The 27,608-nt window shown below is 40.8% G+C and overlaps 2 protein-coding genes across 4 annotated transcripts; both read right to left on the bottom strand.

The window, feature by feature from the left end:
• Positions 1-2,665: 2,665 nt before the first annotated feature.
• LOC124006465 (rho GTPase-activating protein 31-like) lies at positions 2,666-18,263 on the bottom strand. Of its 2 annotated transcripts, XM_046316500.1 has the most exons (13): positions 16,886-18,262; positions 16,666-16,765; positions 13,300-13,402; positions 12,876-13,020; positions 10,354-10,436; positions 10,146-10,253; positions 9,795-9,934; positions 9,431-9,638; positions 8,943-9,067; positions 7,179-7,235; positions 6,300-7,010; positions 5,850-6,025; positions 2,666-5,737 (listed from the first exon to the last, which is right to left on the bottom strand). In XM_046316500.1, the coding sequence occupies exons 2-13, from the start codon at positions 16,763-16,765 to the stop codon at positions 3,617-3,619; spliced, it is 4,077 nt and encodes a 1,358-aa protein (XP_046172456.1). In that variant the 5' UTR covers positions 16,886-18,262; the 3' UTR covers positions 2,666-3,616. The 2 variants fall into 2 exon arrangements, with proteins under 2 accessions (XP_046172456.1, XP_046172464.1); XM_046316508.1 differs by having other exon boundaries at positions 8,943-9,064; positions 16,666-18,263.
• Positions 18,264-19,582: 1,319 nt separating this feature from the next.
• LOC124006477 (beta-1,4-galactosyltransferase 4-like) lies at positions 19,583-27,267 on the bottom strand. Of its 2 annotated transcripts, XM_046316521.1 has the most exons (8): positions 26,843-27,267; positions 25,633-25,717; positions 25,121-25,544; positions 24,276-24,508; positions 23,949-24,136; positions 23,601-23,723; positions 21,354-21,458; positions 19,583-21,250 (listed from the first exon to the last, which is right to left on the bottom strand). In XM_046316521.1, the coding sequence occupies exons 3-8, from the start codon at positions 25,401-25,403 to the stop codon at positions 21,115-21,117; spliced, it is 1,068 nt and encodes a 355-aa protein (XP_046172477.1). In that variant the 5' UTR covers positions 25,404-25,544; positions 25,633-25,717; positions 26,843-27,267; the 3' UTR covers positions 19,583-21,114. The 2 variants fall into 2 exon arrangements, with proteins under 2 accessions (XP_046172477.1, XP_046172486.1); XM_046316530.1 differs by lacking the exon at positions 25,633-25,717.
• Positions 27,268-27,608: the final 341 nt, after the last annotated feature.

Below are 27,608 nucleotides of genomic sequence, written 5' to 3' on the forward strand. Positions count from 1 at the left end.
ATTGCATCAATTTCCATAGGCATAAAAAAATGTTTTTGCATGCAATAGTATTCAAACAAATCTTCACTGCAGAAGAAATATACAGTGCTTTCAGACGGTATTCACACCCCTTTACTTTTTCCACATTTTATTGTGTTACAGTCTGAATTTAACATTGACTAAATTGAGATTTTGTGCCACTGATCTACACACAATACCACATAATGTCAAAGTGGAATTTTCTTTGTAGAATGTTTTTTAAATTAATAAAATGTACAACTGAAACATCTTGAGTCAATAAGTATTCAACCCTTTGTTATGGCAAGCATAAATAAGTTCAGGAGTAAAAATGTGCTTAACAAATTAAATAATACGTTGCATCATCCCAGGTTCAATAATAGTGGTTAATTAATATTATTTTTTAATAACTATCCCATACAAATGATCTGTAAGGTCCCTCAATCAAGTAGTGAATTTCAACCACAAAGACCAGGGAGCTTATTCAATGTCTTGCAAAGAAGGGCACCAATAGGCAGATGTGTAAAAAAAATAAAAATAAAAAGCAGACAATGAATATCCCTTTGAGCATGGTGAAGTTATTAATTAGGCTTTGGATGGTGTATCAATACACCCAGTCACTACAAAAATAAAGGTGTCCTTCCTAACTCAGTTGCCGGAGAGGAAGGAAACCACTATGTAATTTCACAATGAGGCCAACGGTGACTTCAAAACAGTTACAGAGTTTATTGGCTGTGATAGGAGAAAACTGAGGATGGATCAACAACATTGTAGTTACTCCACAATACTAACCTAAATGGCAGAGTGAAAATCAGGAAGCCGGTACAGAATAAAAATATTCCAAAACATGCATTCTGTTTGCAACAAAGCACTGAAACGTTTTTTTTATTCCTGAATACAAAGTGTTGTTTTGGGCAAATCCAACACATCACTGAGTACCACTCTTCATATTTTCAAGCATGGTGGTGGCTGCAACATGTTATGGGTATGCTTGTCATCGACAAGGACTAGGGATAAAAATAAACAAAATACAGCTATAAGCACAATAAAATCCTAGAGGTTAAACCTGGTTCAGTCTACTGGGAAACAAATTCACCTTTCAGCAGGACAAAAACCTAAAACACAAAGCCAAATCTACACTGGAGTTGTTTACCAAGGGCGACACAATGTTCCTGAGTGGCCTAGTTACAGTTTTGACCTAAATCGACTTGATAATCTATGGCAAGACCTGGAAATGGTTGTCTAGCAATGATCAACCATTAATTTAACAAAGCTTGAATAATTTTGAAAAGAGTAATGGACAAATGTTGTACAATCCTGGTGTGCAAAGCTCTTAGAGACACCCAAAAAGACTCACAGCTGTAATTGCCACCAAAGATGCTTCTACAAAGTTTTGATTCAGGGGTGTGAATACTTGTGTAAATTAGATATTTCTGTATTTCATTTTCAATACATTTTCAAACATTTCTAAAAACATGTTTTCACGTTGTCATTATGGGGTATTGTGTGTAGATATTTTTCATCCATTTTTAATTCAGGATGTAACACAAAATACAAGTGTTACTGTAGTTGCTCTTGCATTGAGACAATGTACGCATTAATCAAAATCAGTTTAATTTCAGCAAATAGGCCCAAATATTGTAAAATGTCGTTACTTAAAATGCCACTTAAATGTGCTGAGGAAAAGCTGAAAATAGCAACATGGAGAATTAGATCTTTGTTTTCCTGCAGTTCTTTGTGATATTGGGAGTAATTTTCCACTACACTCAGTCGGATTTGAGGATGACAAAGAATGCTTCAAATAAACTTCAGTGCAGAGCTACCAGTAAAGAAGTAATACAAATATTGACCTTTTTTGTTCAACAAATAACCTTAAATTCAATACATTTCCATCTCTGTTATCAAAATTAAGAGAACCAATGAATACAAAAAAAGGATTTTGATTTGTTTAACACGTTTTTTTATTACTACATGATTCCATGTGTGTTATTTTATATTTTTGATGTTTTCACTATTATTCTACAATGTAGAAAATAGTCAAATAAAGAAAAACCCTTGAATGAGTAGCTGTGTCCAAACTTTTGACTATGTTGTCAAAATAAATCATTATAAACTGTAACATATAAAAATAAAGAAGTCACAGTGATGCCGAAACATTGGTGTTTCACCCAATAAATTACTGGGAGTTTATATATATATATATACAGTGTGCGACTCTTTATTTTGATATTTTACCGATTATTTGCAGTTAGTCAGCACCTCTAAACTAAATCATTTTCTCTGGGTGTACGCCAGTTCATGCTTTTCCCCGCCAAATAAATCATTACGACAAATCATCCTGTGAACAAATCCCTAGAAAATATGTTAGGCCTATACGTGTATTTTTAATTTTCATATCTTTCCATGGCTATGCAAAATACATCCAATTTTGGTCCATACAGAATTGCACAGGTCACAAATGTAGTATGATGTCAATACAGCTGCAAACAACCAGCATCCCTGTTCTGATATTCGTTTTAACTCTTCGCAAACATTTAAAGAATAGTGTTTGAGTCCTCTCTTTTACAATCTGCACTTGTATCATACACAAATACAAATGTCAGCACATCCATGTCTCTCACTATCCTTCTCTTTAAAACGCAAACATTTCTCTTCAAAGCCTGTTTTCATCACAACAGACACTTTTACATTAGGTACTTTTGTCATCTGTCCTCCTCATCCAAAAACGTTACCAAAACATTACTTTTACAGTCCAATTAAGAGAACACCAACTATGTCAGTTCTGATAAATCACTGGTAGCACTGGTAACACATACCAGTATAACTATTGGTAACATAACACAATATAGAATTGGTGAAGTAATGTCTGGCTACTAGAATTGAAGACAAATAACAACGACAAAGAATTGGTCAAGTGTGTTAATGACTATCTATAGATTGATAATTGGATAAATAAATACCATTTAGTGTCTATAATACAAATACAACTAAAGTAGCTGCTTTCTCCTGTTCTCTTTACTTAGAACGTTGGAAAAACACTGTCCTGATACTATTGTCAGGATAAAAGCTGATCACAGCGACAATAGCTGGGCGTCAGTGGATCCATACTGTATGGAGTCATTATTCCGTTCACAAAATAGGTAAGAAAAAAGGTCGATATAAAAACAAAGCAGCGATCACTGAAGGTACAACTCTCTTTGGCAAAAAGGCAATCTTGTGATTACCAATGATGACATGCAAACTAGTAAAAGACATTTTCTCAAATACCAATGGCAATATGGGTCGATGTAACATTCTCCTTTCTTTGGCTGTCTATCCTTCATATGCATATTACAAACATGTTTAACATTTGAATTTAAACAATATATCATTTGAATATTATTTGATCATTACTGCATATGATTTGGAATAAAATCTTCACCACTATTCGAGAATACTTATTTTAGTGCAGGACAGAGAGGTGATTGTAGGAGCATTGGAAACAAATAAATGGTTCATTTCCCAAAGGTAGAATTATAGGCCCAATATTGCTAAAATCATTTACATAAGTCCAAGAAAAGGGAGGATGAGCAGAAGGATAACCAGAGTAGTGTTAGGAAACTGGTTACTGTCCAATGTCTCATTCAATCTGCCTGTGGCTCCTGTTGTCAAATATCATGGACCTCCTCTGTGGCTGATAAAAGCAGCTGGTTGAGGTCTCCAGCCTCTGTCCACTCTTGGGTATTGTCATTTTGTTCCGCAGGGTCACCCCCTCTGGGGTCCTGAGATTCTCATCCATCTCTTTAGTAAAGACATTGAGTGCTGATGTTTCAGTTGGACTTCTGATGGCCGAGAGGAGGAGCTTACCATCATCCCCTAGCGGTGGGTAATCCATGATGGGGAAGGGTGGACTGAACAAGATGAGGCTCTGTGGTCTCTGGCGGTTCCTAAAGGACGGCCTTTGTAGAACACTAGGCCGTTCAGGTCTTGGACAGTCAGCAAAGGCCTCTGCATGGGAGGAGCGTTTCCTCCTCAGCACAGGTGGGTCTGAAGTAGGTGTGGTTTTATTAGTCTCCGTAGATTTCTCTGCAATAGACTGCCTTATTTGGGATTTGGGGGCTGGCTCCTTATTCTCCAACTCCTCCTTTAGATCCCTGATAGATGGAAGAAGAGGTACAGTATCTCGTTTCTCTCCCCTGGTTTTTGTGAGTTCTTTCTCTGCTTCATTTCCTGCATCATTGTTCGTGGGATGAGGTGTGTGGCTGTACTGCACCTTTGGGGGGATGACAGGCACGGCTTTGGCCTGGCAAGTCTTTATCATGAAGGCCGTCCTGACAGACGACACACTGACGGGGGCGGAGTTCCGGCGCACAGGGGCCTGTCGGTGGCTCAGGAACAGCTCCAGTTCCTGGGACAGGCCGTTGGATTTGGTCCCAGACGGGGTCACTGCCCCTCTCTGAATGGAGGACAACTCAGCTGACTCCAGGTTTTGCTGATTGGAAATGTCTCTGATGCATCGAAGTCCTAAATCCAAATTGAGTGAATAGGGTCTGTGTTTGGAAAAACTGTCCTGCACAGTTTTTTCTGAATAACATGCTTCATAAGACGTCTGTCTGTGGAATCTCTGGGAGGAGGTGGTGTTTTTCTGCTTGGCTATGCAGCTGTTCTCTCTGTGTGGTCTCGTTGCTTCATCACCGAGCATGGTGGTTTTGGCGGGTAACGGATGTGGATGTGTGATTTTAGTCTCTGTTTTGCCGCTGCATGCTAGAGAGCTATTTCCTGGGAACACTTCTATGCTCCTCATGGGACATGATCCATTTGTTGGTTTGTCTTCTCTAGATTGAGGAGGAACGTTTAGATCTTTGGAGCTCAAACCTTCTTCCGCAGAACAAGACGATGACACATCTAGTTTTCCAAACAAATCCTTAAATGTGGGTGAATGAAGAGGACTGGTTACCCACTGTTTGGTGGAGCTGAAGACCTCCTCCCAAGGTTCCTCCTCCAAGTCCTCCAATTCGGAGTGTCCTCCACATCCATCCTCATCATTTTGGTGTGCAAGCCCCATGGTGTGGGATCTTTCCTCCAAACATATTGAAAGCCTCTCAATGCCTCCCATGACAACTGACAAAGCATTCTTTCCATCATCATGGAAAAGCCCTTTGACCCAATCTTGATTTTTACTTTTCCATGATGGCTCTTTTCCTTTCTCTACTACAGACATGCCTATGTATGTTATGTCATTCCCTGGCTGCAAATGGTTTATGACCTGGCTTTGTTGAGTAGAATGTAAACTTGGCTCTGCGAGGTGAGGAACCACAAGTCGTGGCTTGATGCTGATGGGTTTATCTGTTTCTGTGTGCTTGGATTTTGGGGAGATGTGGGGTTTGTTTTTTGTTTTATCTGTTGAATCAGCAGCATGTAGAGGTGTATTTTTCATATCAGTGCCAACCATGAAATGTGATGTTTTGTCAAACGGAAATAGTGTGTCTGAGGAGTTCTTTCTTGCTGAATGTGCTACTGTAGAAGCACTTTGATCAGTCAATGCAGGCCTGGTGGGCATCAAAGGCTGTCCCTTGTATAATAACGAGTGAGTTGGAAGACTGGTTCTTCTTTTTGCCTTAACATCCTCACGAGTGTTCTTGGTGGAACAAACGACAGGCATAAACTCTTCTTCCATAATGTCAAGCTCAGGCTCAGTGATTTTCAGCTCAAGATGGAGTTCACACCACAGTTCTTCCTTGATAGGTAGAGATCCCATATCCTGCAAAACATAAATCACAAATGCCCTAATAAAGCGACAGCCATTGTCATTGTAAAATCCTTTGTATGTTGTATGTGATGAAGCACAGAGCTAAACTGGAGATTAAACATACCAGTTGTGTCAGTTCTTTTGTCTCAAGCTGCGGTGCTGGCGGGCTGTCCAGTTGATTCCCAGGAGATTGCTGTTTCTCTTTATCTTCCTCTCTTGTGTTGGGAGTGGAAGACTGTCTCAGGTCAGATACTTCCACCTTCCCTTGAACCTCTTTCACCTCTCCTTCACTTCCTAAAACTAATAACATAAATAGATGTGTCATTATATTATTAATAGACGCGGTTACCATGGATAATGAGGAAGGTTTTCAATCTGAGTGCGTGCGCGCGTGCGCACACGCGCGCACACACACACACACACACACACACACACACACACACACACACACACACACACACACACACACACACACACACACACACACACACACACACACACACACACACACACACACACACACACACACACACACACACACTTTTCTCCATGTTACTAGGTGAAAATGTCCTACCTTCTGGCACACTTTTGGAAGCTGCCTCCTCTCTGCTCCTCTCCTCTGCTGGTCTCGCCTCCTTTTCCAGAGGGGTTGAGCTGCTGTTACTGTAAATACTGCTCTCACTCCCCACACTGCTCTCTACTAGGGGGTGCTCTCTGAAACTTGAGCTGCCGCTGCTATCACTCTGGTCTGACTGGGAGGTTTCTCTGCTGGGTTTCAGGGCAGCTGCAGCAGGCCTCTCTTTCCCTGTTGCCCTGCAAGGGGTGCTGTTGGAGCTGATGACTGCAGACACCCTCAGGGGCACGGACACAGCAAAGGGTTCTGATATGTTGAGAGCCTTGCGCTGATGCCTAGGGGAGGACTCAGGGAAGAGGCTTCCTGGAAAGGAGGGCCTGGATGTGCTGCTGTGGGTGGAGCCAGAATACAGCATCCTCCTGTTTTTAGGAGAGGTGGGCTGGCAGCTGCTGAGGTCATCGCCTTTGAAAACCTTCAGTTGTTCAGGTAGAGACTTCTTTTGGGGTGGTGAGACACTTGGAGAGCCCCTTCTCTTCATGTTAGGGCTGCTGCCACCTGTGGCCTCGCTCAATTTCTTAATCTCAAACTCCCACCTTTGGTGTTCACTGAGGTCATAGAGCGAGTCAGATCCAAGTGTTCTGGATTTTATGCCTGGTGCAAAGAAACCGTTGGCCTCGCCTGCTGAGTTGAAATTTCCTGGCTTGTCATCATCTGTGTGTTGGAAATCAAATGTGAAACAAATGGTTAGATATACATCTTCTCAGCCTTATTTGCAAAGCAAATGCTACAATGAGGATTTGTTTATTGGAGAGAACTGCTGTGAGTAGATTTCACGATGACAAAAGTCTTTTGTATGCAATGTAGTGCATTCAGCCCCACCTGTTGGCAGAGAGCACAAAGAGTCCATGCTTCTAGCTGGTCGGATAGCTGCCTTTTCTGTGAATCAAGAATGCAGTCATGGGGTGAATCCATTTGAATTCAATACATTTTTCATAGCATCTCTTTTGATGGAAACAAAACATTCCATACATGTCTGCCCATGGAAGAAGTGGTCAGAGAGTCACTTTTGGACCTGAATGCCAAAGCATTTAGGAGATAGAGGTGCTCAAAGTTGACCCATTTTGAATACCCCACCTCACGGGGGATCTGGGGGTCCTCCCATTACTTTGGGCATCTGAAGCTCATTTCCTGCATTTCTACAAAATATAACATGACCCATGTACCTTCCAGTCATCTATTTAGAACAACAAAAAGTAAGCAAAAATGCCCACAGTCATCAAGCTAAGTAAAAGATCCTTATTAAATATGTTTAAGTGATTGTTAAGACTGAACTAGATCAATGATAATTCCATAATCAATATTGTGTTGCTCCTTTGACCAACAGCCTAACACATGAACAACTCTTACAAATAAAGTACAAATACCTTTGATTGTCTTTATGAAGACATTCTCTATCAAATTTCAGCCAGACCGCCCAGCTGCCCCAAGCCGCCTGCACACCAGACCCCCCACAAGTCTAGTCAATAACTTAACTCTCTCCCCAACACAGCTTCTTTCCCATCATTGTTTTATGTCTCAAGGGAAAACAAAACACACATACACCTACACATTAACACAGAGAAAAAAATACACCCTCCATAAAATTCATATCATAGGCCTAAAAGTAATGTAAGGCTATTTCTACTTACACACAATATGACGGAGTCACCCTGTCCTGCACCTAGGGGTCCACGGCCCTACAGCGCCACAACCCAACACACCCCACTCAGCTTTAGGATCTTACTGAAACATTCATTATTGGTTTCAGGTATGTCAGGCCAAGGCAACCAACAGTGACAACCAACAGTACAGCAGATCCCCAGGGCCAGGACTGAGCAGCCCAGCAACTAGGGATTTCCTAAATGGGTATCTCCCCTGACATGGGCATGTTTTCAATATAGACTCCTTTTTGTCGTACAGTATTCCATATAAGGCACCCAGACCTTATGAAAGTTGAACATTATACCCTTAATCTTGTAGTAGATCAAATCTAGTGATGCAGTGCCTTCGGAAAGTATTCAGACCTCTTGACCTTTTCCACATTTTGTTACGTTACAGCCATTATTATGAGCCGTCGACAGTCCTGCCACAAGGGCTGCAGCGTAACACTTGATTTACATCGTCATCGGCATTCGGTCTGGTTGGCTGAAAGCTTATGCGCATCAGAAAGACACAGTAGAGAGGAGCGGCTGCATCTACGACCCTCCGACCCAACTCCATCCCTTCCTCAGTCGGGAGTTACACGTGTGTGTCAGGGCAGCAGCAACACAGGTAGTTTGGACTTTTCCTTACCACCATATACTAAAATATCCACACAAGCCACTAGCCAGCCTGAACTGTGTATCATGGGTTAAAATATTCTGAATATTACATTATGAAGTTATTATTTAAGAGCATTGAAGTTAAATCAAAATCAGTAAACCATTTAATATGGAGCTAGCTAACAAGCAGATTTACATCAATCAACAATGATCAACTGATAGCACTCCCTCTTTTCCCGATGTCAGCCATGCCTTTAGGAGGCAAGTAGACTTGTTCAAGACCACCAAGAATCACCCTGACCCTGATTTAGCCTACTGCAGTAAAATGTTAAAGTGCTTTTACCTGTGATGTTCTGTGCTCTCAAGAACACACTCCCATTCCGGCTCAGTTTCCCCTTAGAGTCTGTCACAGACTTGCCCAAGTTGAAGATGGACTTCCACGTTTTGGATTTCCCAGAAAGCTTTCTTCTGACAGAAAAGGAGAAACATTGTGAACAATATGGCCTGTTTGGTTTTGTACTTGTTGATAGTCAGTGTGTTTATTGAAGAGTAACAGCAGTATGTACAGCAAAACAATGCAGTAACAATAAGGGTACAGTAGCTAAAACCATACGATCAACCTAGACTGATTTGCCAGGCACTGTACTGCATACAACGGTACAGTGTATGAGTTATTGTATACCACATTATGTTTGATCGGGGTATTTTTATTTATTTATGTTTTCACTGCCAAATGTATCCAGGTGCCTGCCTGCCCAGAGGATTTGTGTATTAAGCATGTTTGTTGAGTATACTAAATAAATCAGTCAGCTGAATCCTCATCCATCTCACTTGCTATCCGATATGTCTATGACGGTATGGTACAGGGTGGCAGTGCTGGTATCTGGTAGACTGTTCTCCCGCTGTCGCTCTTTCCGTGCTGGGTGGTTCGGGCTCAGGGAGCGGGCCTGGGCCTCCTCCAGGCTCATCAGCTTCATTGGCCCACCCTGGCCACTGATAGGCAAAGTGGCATACTTCTCCCCGCACATCAAACCGGGTCCTGTAATACACCATTGTGTAGCTTTTTTACTGTTGGCGTGACAATAAATACAATCCATTGTCCAATGGCCATATAAATGACACAAGCAAGAGGGCAACATTCATGAAATGTCTAAATGCACACATTGGACACGATCAAACATTGTGACATGCATACCTTTCGGTTTTATTGGTGCAGCTGCATGGTTGAATATCTGCTCAGTGTGATTTAAAATGAACTCAACCACGGACTGCTGTACCCGCACCTCCAGGAAAGCCATGTCCCCATTGCAGGATGCTACTTCGATATCTTTAGAGCTACAAAACACAAAGCCAAGAGAGAAAGTAGAAATGCTTTCATTCACAACCAAGGAGTTTCTTTTTTATACCGTTGCTCATTGAGAGTTACCATATGGAATAATGCATCCGATAGGGTATAACTCAAACCAAAGGTAGTTATCGCAGAACTGTTTTAGTATGTTCTTGGATAAGGTGATATTGGTTTGTGTACAATATGTGTAGAGCTCACCGCAACAGATTTGGAGCCCACACCAAGGCCAGGTTGCGGCTGTGCATGTTAGTCTGGGGGCTTAAGGTGGCCAGGTGGGCCAAATGTTTGGTAAGATATTCCAGAGTCCTGAAGAGAGAGGACACACACTTTCTTTTAGCTTATAAACCAGATATAAATGTTGGAAAGGACCTTTACAAGGGAAACAAAAGTCTGAAGTGAGTTTTACCTGAAGTGGGGGAGTGGTAGCTCTTTAATGACATCCTGAATATGCTGTAATCGTTCATGATCCTCCTGGACTGAGACGGCTTCCTAAACAGTAAAAGACGAAGACAAGTATTATCCATGTTGCACATTATTCTCTCTTTGAATGTGCCACAGTATTAAATGACTAATCTCTCATGTAAATCAAACAGGGATTCTTGTGACCGAGGTGGACACATTACAGATGTATTGTACTGAATCCCTTGCACTGGCTCTATGCACACTCACTAGACTCTACCCACACACTCACACATACTACACTGACACTCCAACACACACAGATACGCACACTACATATGCTCACACACAAAACACACACACACACATGCATGCATATTGACGCCACACACACACTCACACAGACACGTTCACATACGCTGCTGCTACTCTGTTCATTATACGGTGCTGTGAAAAAGTATTTGCCCACATCCTCATTTCTTATTTTTTTGCACATTTGTCACACTTATAATGTCTCAAATCATCAAACAAATGTAAATATTACACAAAGATAACCCAAGTAAACACAAAATGCAGTTAAGGGATCATTTTATTTATTAAGGGAAAAAGCTATCCAAACCTTCATTGCCCTATGTGACAAAGTAATTGCCCCCCCCTTATTAAATCATGAATTTACTGTGGTTAATCACATTTTTTGAAAGCTGAGTTCAATTTCACTAGCCACACCCAGACCTGTTGAATCAAGAAATCACTTAAATTGAACCTGTCTGACAAAGTGAAGTAGGCCAAAAGATCTCAAAAAGCAAGACATCATGCCGCGATCTAAAGAAATTCAGGAACAGATGAGGTCAGTGTTCATGACTCAACCATAAGAAAGAGACTGGGCAAAAATGGAATCCATGGCAGAGTTCCAAGGCGAATACCACTGCTGACCAAAAATAACATAAAAGCACGTCTCCCTTTTGGCAAAAAAAAACATCTTGATGATCCCCAAGACTTTTGGGAAAATATTCTGTGGACCGACGAGACAAAAGCTTAACTTTTTGGAAGGTGTGCGTCCCGTTACATCTGGGGTAAAAGTAACACAGCATTTCAGAAAAAGAACATCATACCAACAGTCAAATATGGTGGGTGGTGGTAGTGTGATGGTCTGGGGTCAGCATGGTGGTGGTGGTGTGATGGTCTGGGGTCAGCATGGTGGTGGTGTGATGGTCTGGGGTCAGCATGGTGGTGGTGGTGTGATGGTCTGGGGTCAGCATGGTGGTGGTGGTGTGATGGTCTGGGGTCAGCATGGTGGTGTGATGGTCTGGGGTCAGCATGGTGGTGGTGGTGTGATGGTCTGGGGTCAGCATGGTGGTGTGATGGTCTGGGGTCAGCATGGTGGTGGTGGTGTGATGGTCTGGGGTCAGCATGGTGGTGGTGGTGTGATGGTCTGGGGTCAGCATGGTGGTGGTGGTGTGATGGTCTGGGGTCAGCATGGTGGTGGTGTGATGGTCTGGGGCTGCTTTGCTGCTTCAGGACCTGGACCACTTGCTGTGATTGATGGAACCATGAATTCTGCTCTCTACAAAAAAAATCCTGAAGGAGAATGTCTGGCCATCAGTTTGTGACCTCAAGCTGAAGCGCACTTGGGTTCTGCAGCAGGACAATGATCCAAAACACACCGGCAAGTCCACCTCTGAATGTCTTTTTTTTATGTTTATGAAGGTTTTGGAGTGTCCTAGTCAAAGTCCGGACTTGAATCCGATTGAGATGCCGTGGCGTGACCTTAAAAAGGCGGTTCATGCTCGAAAACCCTCCAATGTGGCTGAATTAAAAACAATTCTGCAAAGAAGAGTGGGCCAAAATTCCTCCACAGCGATGTGAAAGACTCATTGCCAGTAATCGCAAACACTTGTTTGCAGTTGTTGCTGCTGAGGGTGTTACAACCAGTTATTAGGTTTAGGGGGAAATGACTTTTCCCACATAGGGCCATGACGGTTCGGATAGCTTTTTTCCCCTTAATAAATCAAATCATCACTTAACTGCATTTTGTGTTTACTTGGGTTATCTTTGTGTAATATTTACATTTCTTTGATGATCTGAAACATTTAAGTGTGACAAATGTGCAAAAAAAACAAGATATCAGGAAGGGGGCAAATACTTTTTCACAGCACTGTATATCCTGATTGCCTAGCCACTTTTATCCTTAGCCACATGTACATACTCTATTACCTCAACTACCTCGTACCACTGCACATTGACTCGGTACTGGTACTCCTTGTACATAGCCTCGTTCTTGTTATTGTGTTACTATTTTCTTTAGCAAATATTTGTCTTACTTTTTAACTCTGCACTGTTGGGAATGGGCTCTTAATTAAACATTTCACTGTAAAGTCCACTGGATCAGTGGGTTAACTGCTTGCTCAGTGGCAGAATGACATAATTTTTATATTGTCAGCTCGGGGATTCGATCCACAACCTTTCGGTTACTGGCCCCGCGCTCCTACCCGCCAGGCTAGAAACACTGCTTCTTTGAACAGTACTCACAGTGAATTTCTTGTAAAGCTCATAAGTGAGTAGAGGATTGGGTAGCTCCCTGAAGTACAGCTTGCATAAGGAGCCCACACAGTGGATATCCTGGAGGTACATGTCCTTTGTGAGGTCAGGGCACAACTCAGTGCAAAATTCCTGTCTGTAAGTAAGCACACAAACACATGGGTATCGATACAGCTGGAGACGAAGGATGCTTCCACAATCCCTCTAGTATGTGCAGGTTGTTTTGTAAGATTGAAATGTAGGCTGCTAAGGGTTTATATTGAATAAACTCAAGTTGTACAGCATGGTACGTTCATTATGTTCTAAATCGATTAAACGTACTACACAAACATGCATAGTATAGAGCCCAAACTGAAATGTTGACTTCCCTGTCCAAATTCTTTTGGGAGGCACAGTATGTGGTTAAAATAGTTACCTGAGTCGCTGTATATTGGAGGTGACCCCTGAGAGTCTGTATATCCCATCCACAACGCCATGTTTCTCAATGAACTCTGCACACGTCTTTAAAACTTGGGGAACTGGAAAAGAAAATAACGATAAACAACTATTATTTCAACCATCCATTCGACGTGAAAAGACACACACACGGCAAACCCAACATTTCTTTTCTTTTGAGGGTTCAGTCTGGCAACAGACAGACTTTGAGGCGTGAAGGTCAACATATTATAGGGTGGTCATATTAAACTCTAATGGATGTTGTGAAGAAGGTACGTGAACAAGCTGTTACTTAATGCGAGAAATCATAACATGCGACGTTGCGTATCTTTCGGTGTTCTGCAAGAGGCGGCATTCTCTTTTTAGCAGAAATGCCGTTCAACTGAATATCTTTCATTATATTATTTTAAAACGTAATGCCATGTCTTCAGTCTAGGGCAGTGGATGGGAAAACGTGGCAAGTTGGGTTTTAGCAGTTGGGAAAATGCTGGCATTCCATTTCAACTGCTGACATAAGGCAGAAAGAGGAGGGACAGAGAGGGCCTCTATGAACTGGACAGGGTCAGTTTAATGCTGTATTTACTATAAACAGAGTCAGAATCTGGATCTTTGGCTCATTCTTTGAGACAACCCTTTTTTCCACGAAAAGGACAGAGAAGCGTGAGGAGGATAGTTTGGGAGAAACCAATTGCCATTAGTATAAATTGTATTAGTACTTATTTAGTATTTGAAATCATACTAAACACACTTTACGCTGTAGCTTAGCTTTGTATTCCATAGGGTTGCTGATTGTGAAGAAGGTGGAATTTCACAGGAAGTGAAAAATGGTTTGTTTGTTTCAGAGGAAGGTTGACACACCCAATCCTTGCAGCTGGTATTACTTGTGACACTTCCTCTAATAGAAATAGCCTTTCAAATGTTACCACCCAATTCTCTATCGCTTTCCAAACTCTATTCCCAACTGGGATGTCTCTATTCTTAAAATATGTTATCTACGATGCTGTATTCGAGAGGAATGTAGGGTTGCTTTCCACACCAATGAATACTTGTAAATCAAAGAACATCTTCATAATACATTTAAACTGGAAATGAAACATGTATAGCTCCGCTTTGGCACGGTATGGCGTAGACTACAGCAGTTAGTGTCCCTCCTTACTACGCTAATCGAAAAACCATATGATATAGCTCACTTCTTTTTGCCAAAGTTGTTCCACTCTGGACTGAAATCAGCAAACCAATGTATGCAACAACCTTAGACAAGAAATACCCCGTGGACAATGTTCCTGTTAACTCCTCTATCCCTCAAGGAAAGCACTTGAGACTCAAAGCTCAACTAATTTAAGCTAAATAGACCTTCCCACTTGGCAACCAGGCATGCCCCACTTCACAGATACACTAGATGAGGCCCTTCCCAGAACTCTTTACAAGGGGATAAGGAACCATCTCGCCAGTGCCCCAGTGACGGTGGACCGTTTCGCATTTTTAGCCGCACAATGACAAGCATGGAGGTCAATCTCTCGTGTCCCCAGATAATGCAGAGTGATATAGTGTCGGTCTACTCAACAACTTACAGTGGAACAGTGGCATAGATCCATGACAGTTTACAAATCGTTTCCCTCATTTGCAGACTCTTAACATATCTCATGAACAACACAAGTAAACGTGAACAATAAATCAGTAAGCACATAGACATGATGATTTCTTAAAACTGCATTGTTGGTTAGGGGCTCATAAGTAAGCATTTCACTGTAAGGTGAACCTGTTGATTAATACAATTTGATTTGATTTGATGTTACTCATATGCAGCTGAACATTAGCTAAGCAAAACTAAAATAATTTATTCCATCTTTGAAGCTTTGGAACGTACTAGCCAGAGGTTCCCCTGGGCAGTATGAATGAACGTCTGTTCTCCCACATGAGGCTTGCTTAGGGACTACACATCTGAACAGACACTCTCAGTGACATGCCTGTGGTCAAAATGGTGGCTGGTCTGAATGGGATTTGAGTCACCATGAGTTTAGAGTATTTTCTCAGGACGAAAACTCCTGCTTGCCTGAAAATCTTCTTGCGGATTCAAAAGGAATCTAAGACTTATTGAATGAGATGCTGTTATTTTAGACGACAACTGTTAAATCAAATAACATCCTCGTAGGTAAATTGTCTGTGTAAATTAAGTAATTACACACATCCTTTCTCTTCCCTGTCTAGGGTCAAACAGAGTTAGTAACATATCAGCAACCTCAATACCAACTCAACAACAGCTGATATCTCAAAAGTGCCATGTCAACAAAAGCAGATATTATTATAAGCCACTGGTAATTATATATGCCATTTGACAAATAAAACTAAAAGTATCATCATATTAACCATATAGTCATTTATACCTTCTCCCCTGTAGCAGAGAAAAGTGTCTATTGTGTAACAAAGATCTACTGTATCAAATCTGTTACATCTGTTAAATCTGTTACATCTGTCAAATCTGTTACATCTGTTAAATCTGTTCAAAATAAAGGTTTTCAAGTCACATCACCTCACTTCATATTACAATTTTACCTCCATTCAAATACTAGCTGGGTAAACACACCCATCCTCAATTGTTGTCTAAAATATGATCTGTTGGCTGACACTCCCCCCAATGAGCAGTGTAGCCCACCCAGAATCCTCAGACAGCGAGCCAGACACAGGCCTCTTGGTGGGCAGGGGAAGTTGACAAAAAGACTATGAGCCACACCCTAACTCACAAATCCCCTATTTAAAACTCTGTGGGAGCCTAAAGGACTTAATGGAATGTAAAACATATGTACATCGATATCCATATTGCAATATACATCTGTGTCACATACCTGAATAAACAACATCATCTTCTATACAACTGTTAAAAACAGCATGGATCTTTCCTAACCAATTTCCCATTAAGTTTACAAAATCATCCAAGGCAAAGAGGTTTAACATCGTTTTCCCCAAAAATGATGGGGTCTCAATCGAATTCGGAATTCTCCTAAAGCCTTAGAGGTGTTCCATACATGTATAGACAATTCAACTGTACCATGACACATCCTGTCGCAAACAGTCATCAACATTGTAATAGCTAAATTAAAAACAAAATGTGTTGTTTATATGGTTAATACTACATGTCTAATAAATCTGTAAACATGAAATATGACAATGGCCTCAACAACTAGTACATATTGAATAATGGGCCAATGATTAGGCTCCGTTCCTGTGTAACTCAGAATTCACAAGGTCACTATTATGGGGGCATGATGACATTTTCTGACATCTGCTGGAAAAGGGAAGCAGCGAGAAAGGGAAGCAACATAATAAACATTGAAAGAAACAAGTTTACCGTCTTGTCCTGAATTGTGTAGATGTTCTGTCAAGTCACAGCCGAATGCATTCTCACATCCTTTCTTTTTGGACCTCTGCTTGGCTCCTTTATTCTTCATCTGGATCCAGTTTAGTAGTCCAGGAGTTCAGAACAAACAAATCCTCAAATACACAACCATTGATCCAACAGACCCTGGGAAAGGGGTGAGATGTAGCCCAGAAGTAAAAACCATACAAACCTCCCAAAAAGGATTCAGCCGCTCACATCTTGACCAACCACACTAAATGTGTGGGAGACTGAAAAGTCCTTGAGAGAAGAATGAAGCAGACGTCACTTTTCTGTCAGAGTTTTAGTGCTTTATACATTTCCAATCAATCTTACAAAAATGTATGGGAAAACCCCTTGTCAGTTATAATTGTAAAATGTGGATTGGGAATGGCAGTCCTCTGAAGTGATTTATCTCAGGAGGATTTGCAGAAAACAGCACCAGAATTATTTGGTTTCCTGTCGTTTTTTTACTCAGTGTCCCTCTGCCTTTTTTCTCTCCTCCTCTTTTCCTCTCGTCCACACAATCTCCCTGTTCTTTGGCTCCTCTGTATATGAGGAAATGTACCCAGTGAGGCGCAGGAATATTGTTTCTTTATCCTTCTGCTTCCAGTTTTCCATGTTTCGAAGGTCATGGTAGTTGTGGCACTGGCGTGGTATGGAGATTTGAAATGTCAAGTCTGTGAGAAGGGGAGGGAAGTGAAGTCATGGGAGGGGAATCGCGGACTGCTCTTTCTCCTCTGGTTTAGAGATTACTGACCCCTTTTATCCACACTTTTTTTTGTTGCCATGGTCCTAACAGGAAATCTGCTCTTTGCCTTCCTGAATGCTCCCAAAGTACACAATTTCCTGTACAGAGAGCCTTGTTTGGAAAACAAAAACAGACTGGTTCTTAAGGAAGAGGGAAGTGGGGGGGAGAGTGAAATGAGGGCTTTAAGGGCACAGATGGGAAAACTGGGAAAAGGGACACATGGTTCTTGTTACTGACTGCTTAGCAGTTTAATCCTTTTCCCTCTAAAGCGGACTGAAGCTCCAACCACATGTTTGAAGTACACTTCCTCATATCAAATTAATGTTTAACGGATCAGAATGAATCAATACTTTAAAACAACCTTACTAAAACTCAGTAGGCCTAAATACATAGCTACTGGGTTGGTTGAAAGACATTCAGGGTTTTCCATTTAATTTTAAAGCATATACCTGGATCGACACAACTGATGGATGTCGGATGTGGAATAAACTTAACACTTTTGAGGTCTGAAAACATCAGACAATATTTGGAGTGAATAAAACTAACTTTAATGAACATATGTATAGCTGTAGTTAGCCTTTCTTTGATTTGGTTTAAATTGTTTCTTGGCAATCTGTAGAACTGTTGAAAGAGCATGGTCTTTTAGCCCTCCCTGTTCAAACAAGAAATACGTACACTACCAAATACCAAGAGAATTCACATGCCCTTGCTGTTCCTTAGGTAGTGTCAAGTAGAGTCAAACAAGGGTGTTTATAGTTGTAGGCTATAACTTGGGCCCATAGCTTTTCCAGGTCAGGTTATGTTGTCAGGTCCCTAACTTTAGCACTAGGTCTTTAGCCATTAAGGGTCATTTAATTGAACATTTGTTTTTGGCTTAAAATAAAGTTTCCAGTCAAGTGACCAGGCTTGCTGAGCCATTGAGAAAACAACCCACGTAGGGAGTCAATAGTTTCGACATATCCTTAGTCATCCCCCCCGAGGACAGCTGGCTAATAGTACAGTAGGAATCTTTTCTGTGGTTTTATTATAATTTTAAGCTCTTTATGTCTCTGCTGTAGTGCAAAGTACATTTCAAACTCTACATTCTATGATATCATGTGATATCTTGTTTGCTGGGCTCAAAGCTTAATGTTTCAAATGTCAAAAGTTAGCAGTTGGTGCCCTGGCCATCCTGGCCTCCACTGAACAAAGCTTTCTTTCTGCACCACAGGAAAACGAGATGACATCATTTTGCCCATACAAAGGCTCGGACATCACACTCCTTCCCCTCTTTGGTTCCCTCCACAAGACTGGACTGGTGAAACAAGTGCTCCCTTCAGAGCACAGCCTTCAAAATTGTAATCAAACTACTATACTGAACAAAAATATAAAACGTAACATGTAAATTGTTGGTCCCATGTTTAATGAGCTGAAATAAAAGAGACCAAAAATGTTACATATGCATAGAAAGCTTATTTCGCTCAAATTTTGAGCACAAATTTGTTTACATCCCTGTTAGTGAGCATTTCTCCTTTGTCAACATCCATCCACCAACATCCATCCACCTGACAGGTGTGGCATATCAAAAAGCTGATTAAACAGCAGGTGCACCTTGTGTTGGGGACAAAAGGCCACTAACAACACAATGCCAAATGTCTCAAATTGAGGGAGCGTGCAATTGGCATGCTGACTGCAGGAATGTCCATCAGAGCTGTTGCCAGATAATTTAAATGTTCATTTCTCTACCATAAGCCTCCAACATAATTTTAGAGAATTCTAGTTGGCTGGGCCTAGCTCAGAAGTGAGTGGGCCTATGCCCTCCCAAGCCCACCCATGGCTGCGCCCCTGCCCAGTCATGTGAAATCCATAGATTAGGCATTTATTAATTTATTACAATGGACTAATTTCCTTATTTTGGACTATAACTCAGTAAAATTGTTGCATTTATATTTAGTATAGATAAAAACATTTTACATTCCATCTTGTCCATCATTTGTAAAGCAGTAGAGGTAGAGGGTGAAGAACAGGGACTTTCTGTTTAAGTTCAGCTAAGGACCCTACTTTACAAATCAGTAGCATCAACCCACTGTGTAAACAATCACATTACACAACCCTACATTGCAAATCTAAGACTATTCCCAACTAAAACACACTTGAAAATGACTGTTTATAGAAATAGATCATTTATTTCACAAGTCCCATCTGATTCATGTCTCTTCCCACCTATAAAAAACAATCTACAAGATTAAAAATGTTATTTTGAAAGGAAAGGATTCAAGAGAGAAAGGTCTCACCGAACAAGGCACTCTTAATTGATCAGTCATTATGGCATCCCAAAACATATTCTAAAACATCAATAATTTATAAATCAGATAAAGTAGGACCACAGAAAAACAAATGTTGAACACTACAGTACTACTCATATAGCTGTAACCGCACACCATGAAAATATGAATGCATGCATAACTTACAGAAGGATACATGTGAAAGAGCAGGCCATACCAAAACCATATTAAACATTTAAACACAATAGTCATATTTGATATGATAAATAACATTGTTAAAACAAGCATTGATGAAGAATACATTTGAGCAAAACAGTGAAAGTGTCAAAGGCAGTAGGTGGCTCTTAACAGCCTAAATGGGACAGCTTGCTTTGACTCAAGATGGCCCACAAGGATCCAGATAGATGGAACCCAGTAAACGAGAACTTGACTCCAACCAAATGATTTAGAATATTGAATAAGTTATTGCAGGCCATTTGACTTCGATGTGAAAAATCTAAATTTCAGTTGTTTTTTGGGGGAGCGGGGGTCTGTGCAGTTGTAAAACCTACAAATACACATGTGAAGAACACATGTTTTGGTTAATTTCAACTTATTTGAGAATGAATAGTGAATCATGTAAGGGTGGCAATATATTTGACCGGAACTGTATAGATCAGCAATAAAAAAAAACAGGAATTGACCTCTGGTACTTTTACAACTGGATGAATTAAGGCAACAGAAGCAAAGTATTTTACAATATTAGACATTTGACTAAATTAGTGTTGGAGTTACTTCACAAATCTTGCAGCAACATATTCAAAATATAAAACTTATGATGTCTAGACAATGAAGCCATCTACACTGTGATGTCACTGTTGGCTGTTGTAACAAGATTGCATAAAAATTACAATTAATTTCCGTGTAGCATACTTTCACAAATGTGAGAATGATTCATATATGAAAACGTGTTCCTTGTGTCCTATGTTGTCCCTTGTTCCTCCATTTTACCTTCTACATTCACCAATTCTTGGTTCCCATTTTTATTTGACAACCAGAGATTAAGAAATATAAAAAATCCATGATTCTTTAGAATAAAAATAATAATAACATGCTCTATTAGAATGCAAATACTTGTTGAAACAATCAAGTCACAGCAAACCTCTAACGCAGAGCAATATTTAATTGTGGTTTTATTCTCACCCCTAGAAACTACTAACCAGTTTTGACTGAAGGGCTTCCAGACTTTACGTTATTAGGACCAGGCGATATTACGCGCCCTGCTTGGAATGGTTTACCGTGAAAACTTTTGCATACCAGCTACTGCCACTCTGTTTGTTAGGGCAGGTACATAACATGTAGGCATGGACATACCAGAGCACCATTACTGCATTCAATGCAGCACATAAAGACAGATGCTCTGAAGCCTCAGTGCAGTGGTTTGCCAATGTCCACTGTGACATTAATGTACAGAGGTGGCCTCTCAACTGAGAGAGTACTGTAGGAGCAGGTGTTAAGGCCATCCGTTCTCCAGACTTGAGGTGTCCGTCCTAACAAGAGCATCCTGTGAAGTAGGACAATTTCAGAATAAAATTTATTAAAATGACGAGCAATATCTTATAATTACAGCAAGCAATTTATAAATTGATGTGTCCACAGTGACTCACCGGTCTTTATTAATTTCGTTGCCGCTATCTCTTTTATGAAATATCATGGTATAGCGTGCTATAAGAGGGGGTGGCCGTATAATCTTCATTTTCTGGAGTTCCACCCTATCAGAGACAAATTAAGTCAATCAATAACATACCACATTGACTAAGATGTAGGACACAAATAAAGTAAAGTCCAAAAATTGTACATTAAGCCAACATGGTTAGGACTGTTGCGGTGACCGTATTACCGCCACACCGGCAGTCATGACCACAGTAAAATTCCACGTGACTGTTGAGTCATGCTAATCTCCTTTTATGCACTGCTAACTACTATCAGGTGGCTAATGACCTGGTACTGAGTGCTCTATTATCCCTCTAACCACTGACATCAATGGAAATAAGATTAGGGAGGTAAGGCAATAAATAGGTCCTAGATGCGAAATAATGACAATTTAGCATTAACACTGGAGTGACAGATGTGCAGATGATGATGTGCAAGTAGAGATACTGGGGTGCAAAAGAGCAAGAAGATAAATAGCAATATGGGGATGAGGTAGTTGGGTGTGCAATTTACAGATAGGCTGTGTGCAGGTACAGTGATTGGTAAGTTGCTCTGACAGCTGATGCTTAAAGTTAGAGAGGGACATATAAGTCTCCAGCTTCAGTGATTTTTGCAATTTGTTCCAGTCATTGGCAGCAGAGAACTGGAAGGAAAGGCAGCCAAAGGAAGGATAGGCTTATGAGCCCAAGGCCAAAAAAAAACAGAATTCAATTATTGTACCCTTATAGAATGCCATGCGTAATATGCGGTAGGCTGAAAAACATAAACAATTTAAGATGTCTTTTGTACATAAACGGTCTAGCCTATACTCCAAAATTAAACAAAAATCGAGTAATCGCCTTTGAGTGTGGACTGTATTACTATGCATACTGGATGGACTGGTTACCTTACGCTAAGACTCCAAAATATCAATGAATGAGTCTGGGAGAGAACATATAGCAATGCTGTTGGTTCATTTATTGTGCAGGGCGGCTTACCGTTAGCCTACAATTAGTGAATTTGTATTATGGATGATTGGAATTGGGATTTTAATTTTATTTTCATAATTAAATGCATTGGAACAATACCTTTAGCTGTACAGAACATCTCACCGCAATGTGTTTCCAGCTCCTCCTCTCTCCTTTATCGAACGCACAGGCAGCCCAACAATAGTTTAGTAAAATATGTTATGAAAAAAAATAAAATTACTATCGACATTCCCGAACAGATTTCACAAATTAATCATTGGTTAACAGTGGTTGACGCCTGGAGTGAAATAAGTGTCCTTATATTTATTTCTCAGCTGCTCATATTAAGCACATACTCTGCTATAAAACTGAAGTAGCCTACGAAACGGACAGACGGGAAAGCGCTTGGCCTCCATTCGCTATTCGAGTACATACAGATGTATTTTTTTCCCACTGCCCATTTGATAATGGTCCAATCTAAATCAAAACTAATTTGACATATTAGTAAAGAGCAGATTAAATTGAGAATAGTCTGTGAAAATATGATCACTTGATGAAAGAACAGCTGTGCAGCCTGAGGCAAGGGACAGAGCACAAGCTTTATTTTGCTGCTTCCCAAATCATTAAAAAGCCTGAAGTTGCACCATGCAGTCCATATACGTTTTGACTAAGACATGTTAAGGTTTGTATCATTCACAATAAAAAAAACAAGCATATAGAATCTGTTTCAAATGATCACTTTTACACTGAACATAGCCACTTCATATGAGCACTTGCTACGGAATGCAAAAGATATCCTCCTTTTATTCAGCTAAGTAGAATTATATTCCTCTAACCATAAAATCATATAAAATAAAATGGCACGGGACTTAAGCATATCTTGTCAGCTAAATGAACAAGCCTACAGCACATGTCATGGAGCATAGCCAGATAACATAGGCCTACAGTGGGCCAACTCATATTCTGTTCTTCTGAAATACATTTTTCTTCATATCATAAAGTTTCTTTAGACCTGACTAAAATAAATAATGGATTTATTGTGATGGGATATGAAATTGATTAGACTTTTATTTTTTTATGTAGATGTTCCAAAGGTGCGTATCAGCGACTTATGAGTCGAGGCCTGGATATGCTAAATGTGTTTCAGCTAATTAACGGTCAATTACCGTGAGAATTTTGAATGGCAATAATCGGTGGACAAAATTTCACGACCACCACAGCCCTAACCATGGTGAAAAGTAATAGGGGTCTCACCTGATGCGAAGGTCATCATCCTCCCCACCCCATCCCCAGTAAGTGTTTGAAAATCCGTTGACTTTGTGAAATTGGTCCTTCGTCATGGCCGTCACCCCTCCAAAGTACCCTTTGTATCGCAATCTACGAGAACAAAAAAAAAAAAAAAAAAAAAAAGCAAGACATTACAGACCTGTTCCCAGGACTTTGATTGAACGTTGGTAAAAATTGAAATGTTAAACAGTGAATTTGGTATGAATAGTCCATTTATAGTGATAGCTGCCACATCACTTCGGACATGCTGTTGAGAGAGCATATAGACATTTACCTGCTTTTGCATAAAGGGGAGTTGAGAGCTAAGATATTTACTTGTATCCTGTGGCGTTCCTGCCGACCACTAAGTGTTTGGGCTGTTGGTCACACTTGTATAGGTTGTAGTCGTTCTCTGGAACCAGATCCACGTCATGAAAAACAAAGCAATCCCAATCGTAGTCCTTGAGTGCCTCCAAGTACCCCACATTAAGTAGCTTGGCCCGATTAAATGTCACCTCTCCAGCCTGTCACAACACACAAATCAACCACAAACATCAACCTCTTTCAATTTCAAAGTTTGTAACCCTTATCGGCTCAGAAATCGGATAGAAATATAATTGAGGAAATGACATAATGTAGTGTAACTTCATAGGAGAGTAATACCTGGTGGATGACGTAGATGCCGTAGTGCAGCTGCTGCCTCTGAAGAAAGGGGTGCAGGTGATGCAGGAGGTAGAGGAGGTGTTTCTCCCGGTTACGGTGAGGGATGAGGATGGCCACACTCTGCTGGGCGAGGCAGTCTGGAGGCTGGTATTGGCCCTCAGCCACTCCACTGTTCTCACTCTCCACCTCCTTCAGCGTTAAAGAGTCCTTGAACGTCAACTTCAGGGCTCCATCTGCAGGCAGAAAATAATAGGCATGATGAAAATCTAGACAACTAAATTGTAAAGTCTTACGGAGAAACTCCATTGCAATATATTTACATGGCACTAGTTTAAAATACAATATCATGAACTGAAAAACAGCATGGTCTGGACAGATAATTACAAACGTGTGTGTGCATTCTGTTTGGGCCACAGACAAACACAAGCCGTCTTCAAACAGGAATTTATGTTGATGGAAAACCCACTAACGCTGTGCCATCTGCCTCCCACATGGTGTAAGCCTTATTACAACAGTTGATCACTTCCTGTCAACAAGGAGCCATTGTATGTAGGCTACATGCAAACTGTTACCACATAGGCTACAGTATGTGAAAATAATCCAAATGAGCCTCAGCCTAGCAATGGTTATGAGTAATAAATCAGGCGGTTACACAATCCCTACATTGCACATTAGAGTATTCACTTGATTACCAATGTTCTTCTCTCCACATTAAGACACACTGCACATAATGTTCTTTACAAGGAAGTACACAGTAACATGGCATTATCATCAGTAAGTAAGCTATAGCAAAGCCTGTATTAAGCTTACAATAACATCTGTGGATACTGTGTGGCCCTACTTACGAAGCAGTGGTGATTTCTCAGGACAGCTTTCTTTTGGTGGTGGGGTGTCAGGGAGAGGATTGGAGAAGACTTGCATCACTGTTTTCCATGAGTATTGCATGCCCCCCCTCAGGACCTCAGCGTTATCCTCAAGTGTCTGTGCTGACCTATGGGTATCCTGAATTGCTTTCACTGTTTCGCCGGCAAAAGTGGCGATCCAAGCCAAAACGGAGACAGAGAGCAACAACAGTATCATATACTTCCACCTCCGGAAGTACCTGGACACAGCAGGACAGACTCCCATGGCTGATTGGTTGTACAGGTATTAAATCCCCCAAAATTTGGGAGGCTTCAATCTTGGTTTATGACATCTGGTTCTCCTTTGTAGCAGCCACAGGAGACATTACTGAGTAGAGAGCACCAGGCCCCCTGCCTGACATTCAACCTATGATGACACAACGTTCTGGATGAGTTTCATCATTTTTGTCAGTTTCATTTTTTTTGTCATGTAAAAAAGCATTAGGGTACTTTACATTATTTAGTTGATTTTCCAGAAAATATAGTTGCATGTGAAGGAAGGTGTCCCACTTAGAGGAATTGAGTTCCTGAGTGCTGTACCTGTATATGTAGAATAAAATATTTCAGTTCCATTGACACTTCCTACTTGAATTTATAGCATTTGACTAGTGCATTATGCAAAAAGTAGCCTTAGGCACCCAGGCTTTGGTGAAAGCCTGTGAGAGGCTAGGCCTATGCGACAACAGAATTCACAGCACTTTACATTGGCTGTGCACTGAGGTGTTTAATCTATACACACCCGGCTCTATGTACTCCCAGCTAAACTCCACCCAAAAGAAACGGTAACTGAAGTGGAACGGTTCTCCTTTCTACTTCCACCTGTTTGCACTTTGGTTTCATGTTGACAATTACAATCCATTGTCTTTCAATGCACACTATTCAGGGATGTCCTGGATAGTAATCTTAGGCTTTAACTGTAGCCTGCTTTAGTGTGTGCTTAGCTTAGACACATCACATGTTGCCACGTTGTTCTTATTTCTCCTTCTCTATTCACATAACCAAAATGGGATACCTATCCTAATCAAAACGGTCATTAGCTAAAATGAATAAAGAACAGGCCCAGGACAAATTTAAATTGACTGTAAAATGTACTGTAAAAAGACAAATTGCTGTAAAGTCCATGCACTACTAGCTAGTTACATATCCTGGCATGAGCAGTGGAATTTAAACACAAGTAGCCTTCTGCACAATTGTACAGTCAGGAAATTCATGTAAGTTGTTGTTTTAATGTTGCCTGTTATACATTCAACTGGCTGTAGTTAGCTAACTTAGCTCGATGCTGACATCTTTTTGGGTGGTCAAATGAATTGATTTACTAGCTTCACGCATACAGATAACGTTAACCAGATTTACAAACGTATTGCCCTCTGAACAGTGACACATTTGACTTTAGAACTCAAGAAATGGCTCGTGGATTCGTGCAACCAAAAGCTAGCGTGTTAACTAGCTAAGTAACGTTGTAGCTAGCAAGTAGCTCGGGAAGTCCAATGTAGAGAACAGCTTTTTAGCTTGCTGAAACCAACCAACAGCTATTACTGCCACCACATTGGGTTAGCTATTTCGGTATGAATGAAGTCCCAGGGAATACGGGTTTAAATGTACACAGCATTTCCCACATTTAACGAGACATAAATGTTCTTAGAGAATGATGAGCAGATGTCTTACTTGCCACTTGCCTTAAGAGTTCTTCTGTTGTTTTGGGCAGCTGGCTGGCCACTCCCCGTTGGTACTACTCCTGTAAGCTCCGTTCTAAAATGATATACGCGTTCAAGACTCACACATGAACGTCAAATAGAAAAATAAGGGGTAGGGTGACCACATGTCCCGGATTCTTTGGGACAGTTCCGAATTTTGGCCCATTGTCCCTCAACCAAACAATCATGTCCGGCATTTTTATCAACAAATTCAAACGCCACTCGTTTAGAAAAATAAGTTGCCCTGTATTTCAGTCAGACGTTCCAACCTGTCTATTATGATCACGTTTGCGCGTATGAAAATATAAGGATGTGGTACTGGTGATGTTAAACAGTATCCAGTCGTTGTTGAGCTCTGATATTTTGTGCGGCGCAAAACGAGACAGAAGGCCAATGGCATAGGACTATCGTCAACTAATCACGTTTCTCAAATCCCTTTGCACTAAATTCCAGCTCAATTTGGAGACAGTTATGCCTAAATCGAACAACCTCCCACCTCATAGAATTCATTCAAAATAATAATAAGGTTTATGAGGTCTGGGGTCTGCTCGCCTACCAAGAATTCACAAATGGGACAAACACCAAATTGACTATGCATGCAGAATTTGTTCAAATATCCTCTGTGTTAAACGTAAAACACAAAATAATGAATGCAGAGCAGAATGAGCCGGATACCCGCTAATTATCAAAATCTAGAAAAGAGAAAAGCGATTCCCAAACCTTCCACAACAAAGCTA

The sequence above is a fragment of the Oncorhynchus gorbuscha genome, linkage group LG02 (assembly GCF_021184085.1).
Source record: "Oncorhynchus gorbuscha isolate QuinsamMale2020 ecotype Even-year linkage group LG02, OgorEven_v1.0, whole genome shotgun sequence".
Taxonomy (NCBI): Eukaryota; Metazoa; Chordata; class Actinopteri; order Salmoniformes; family Salmonidae; genus Oncorhynchus; species Oncorhynchus gorbuscha.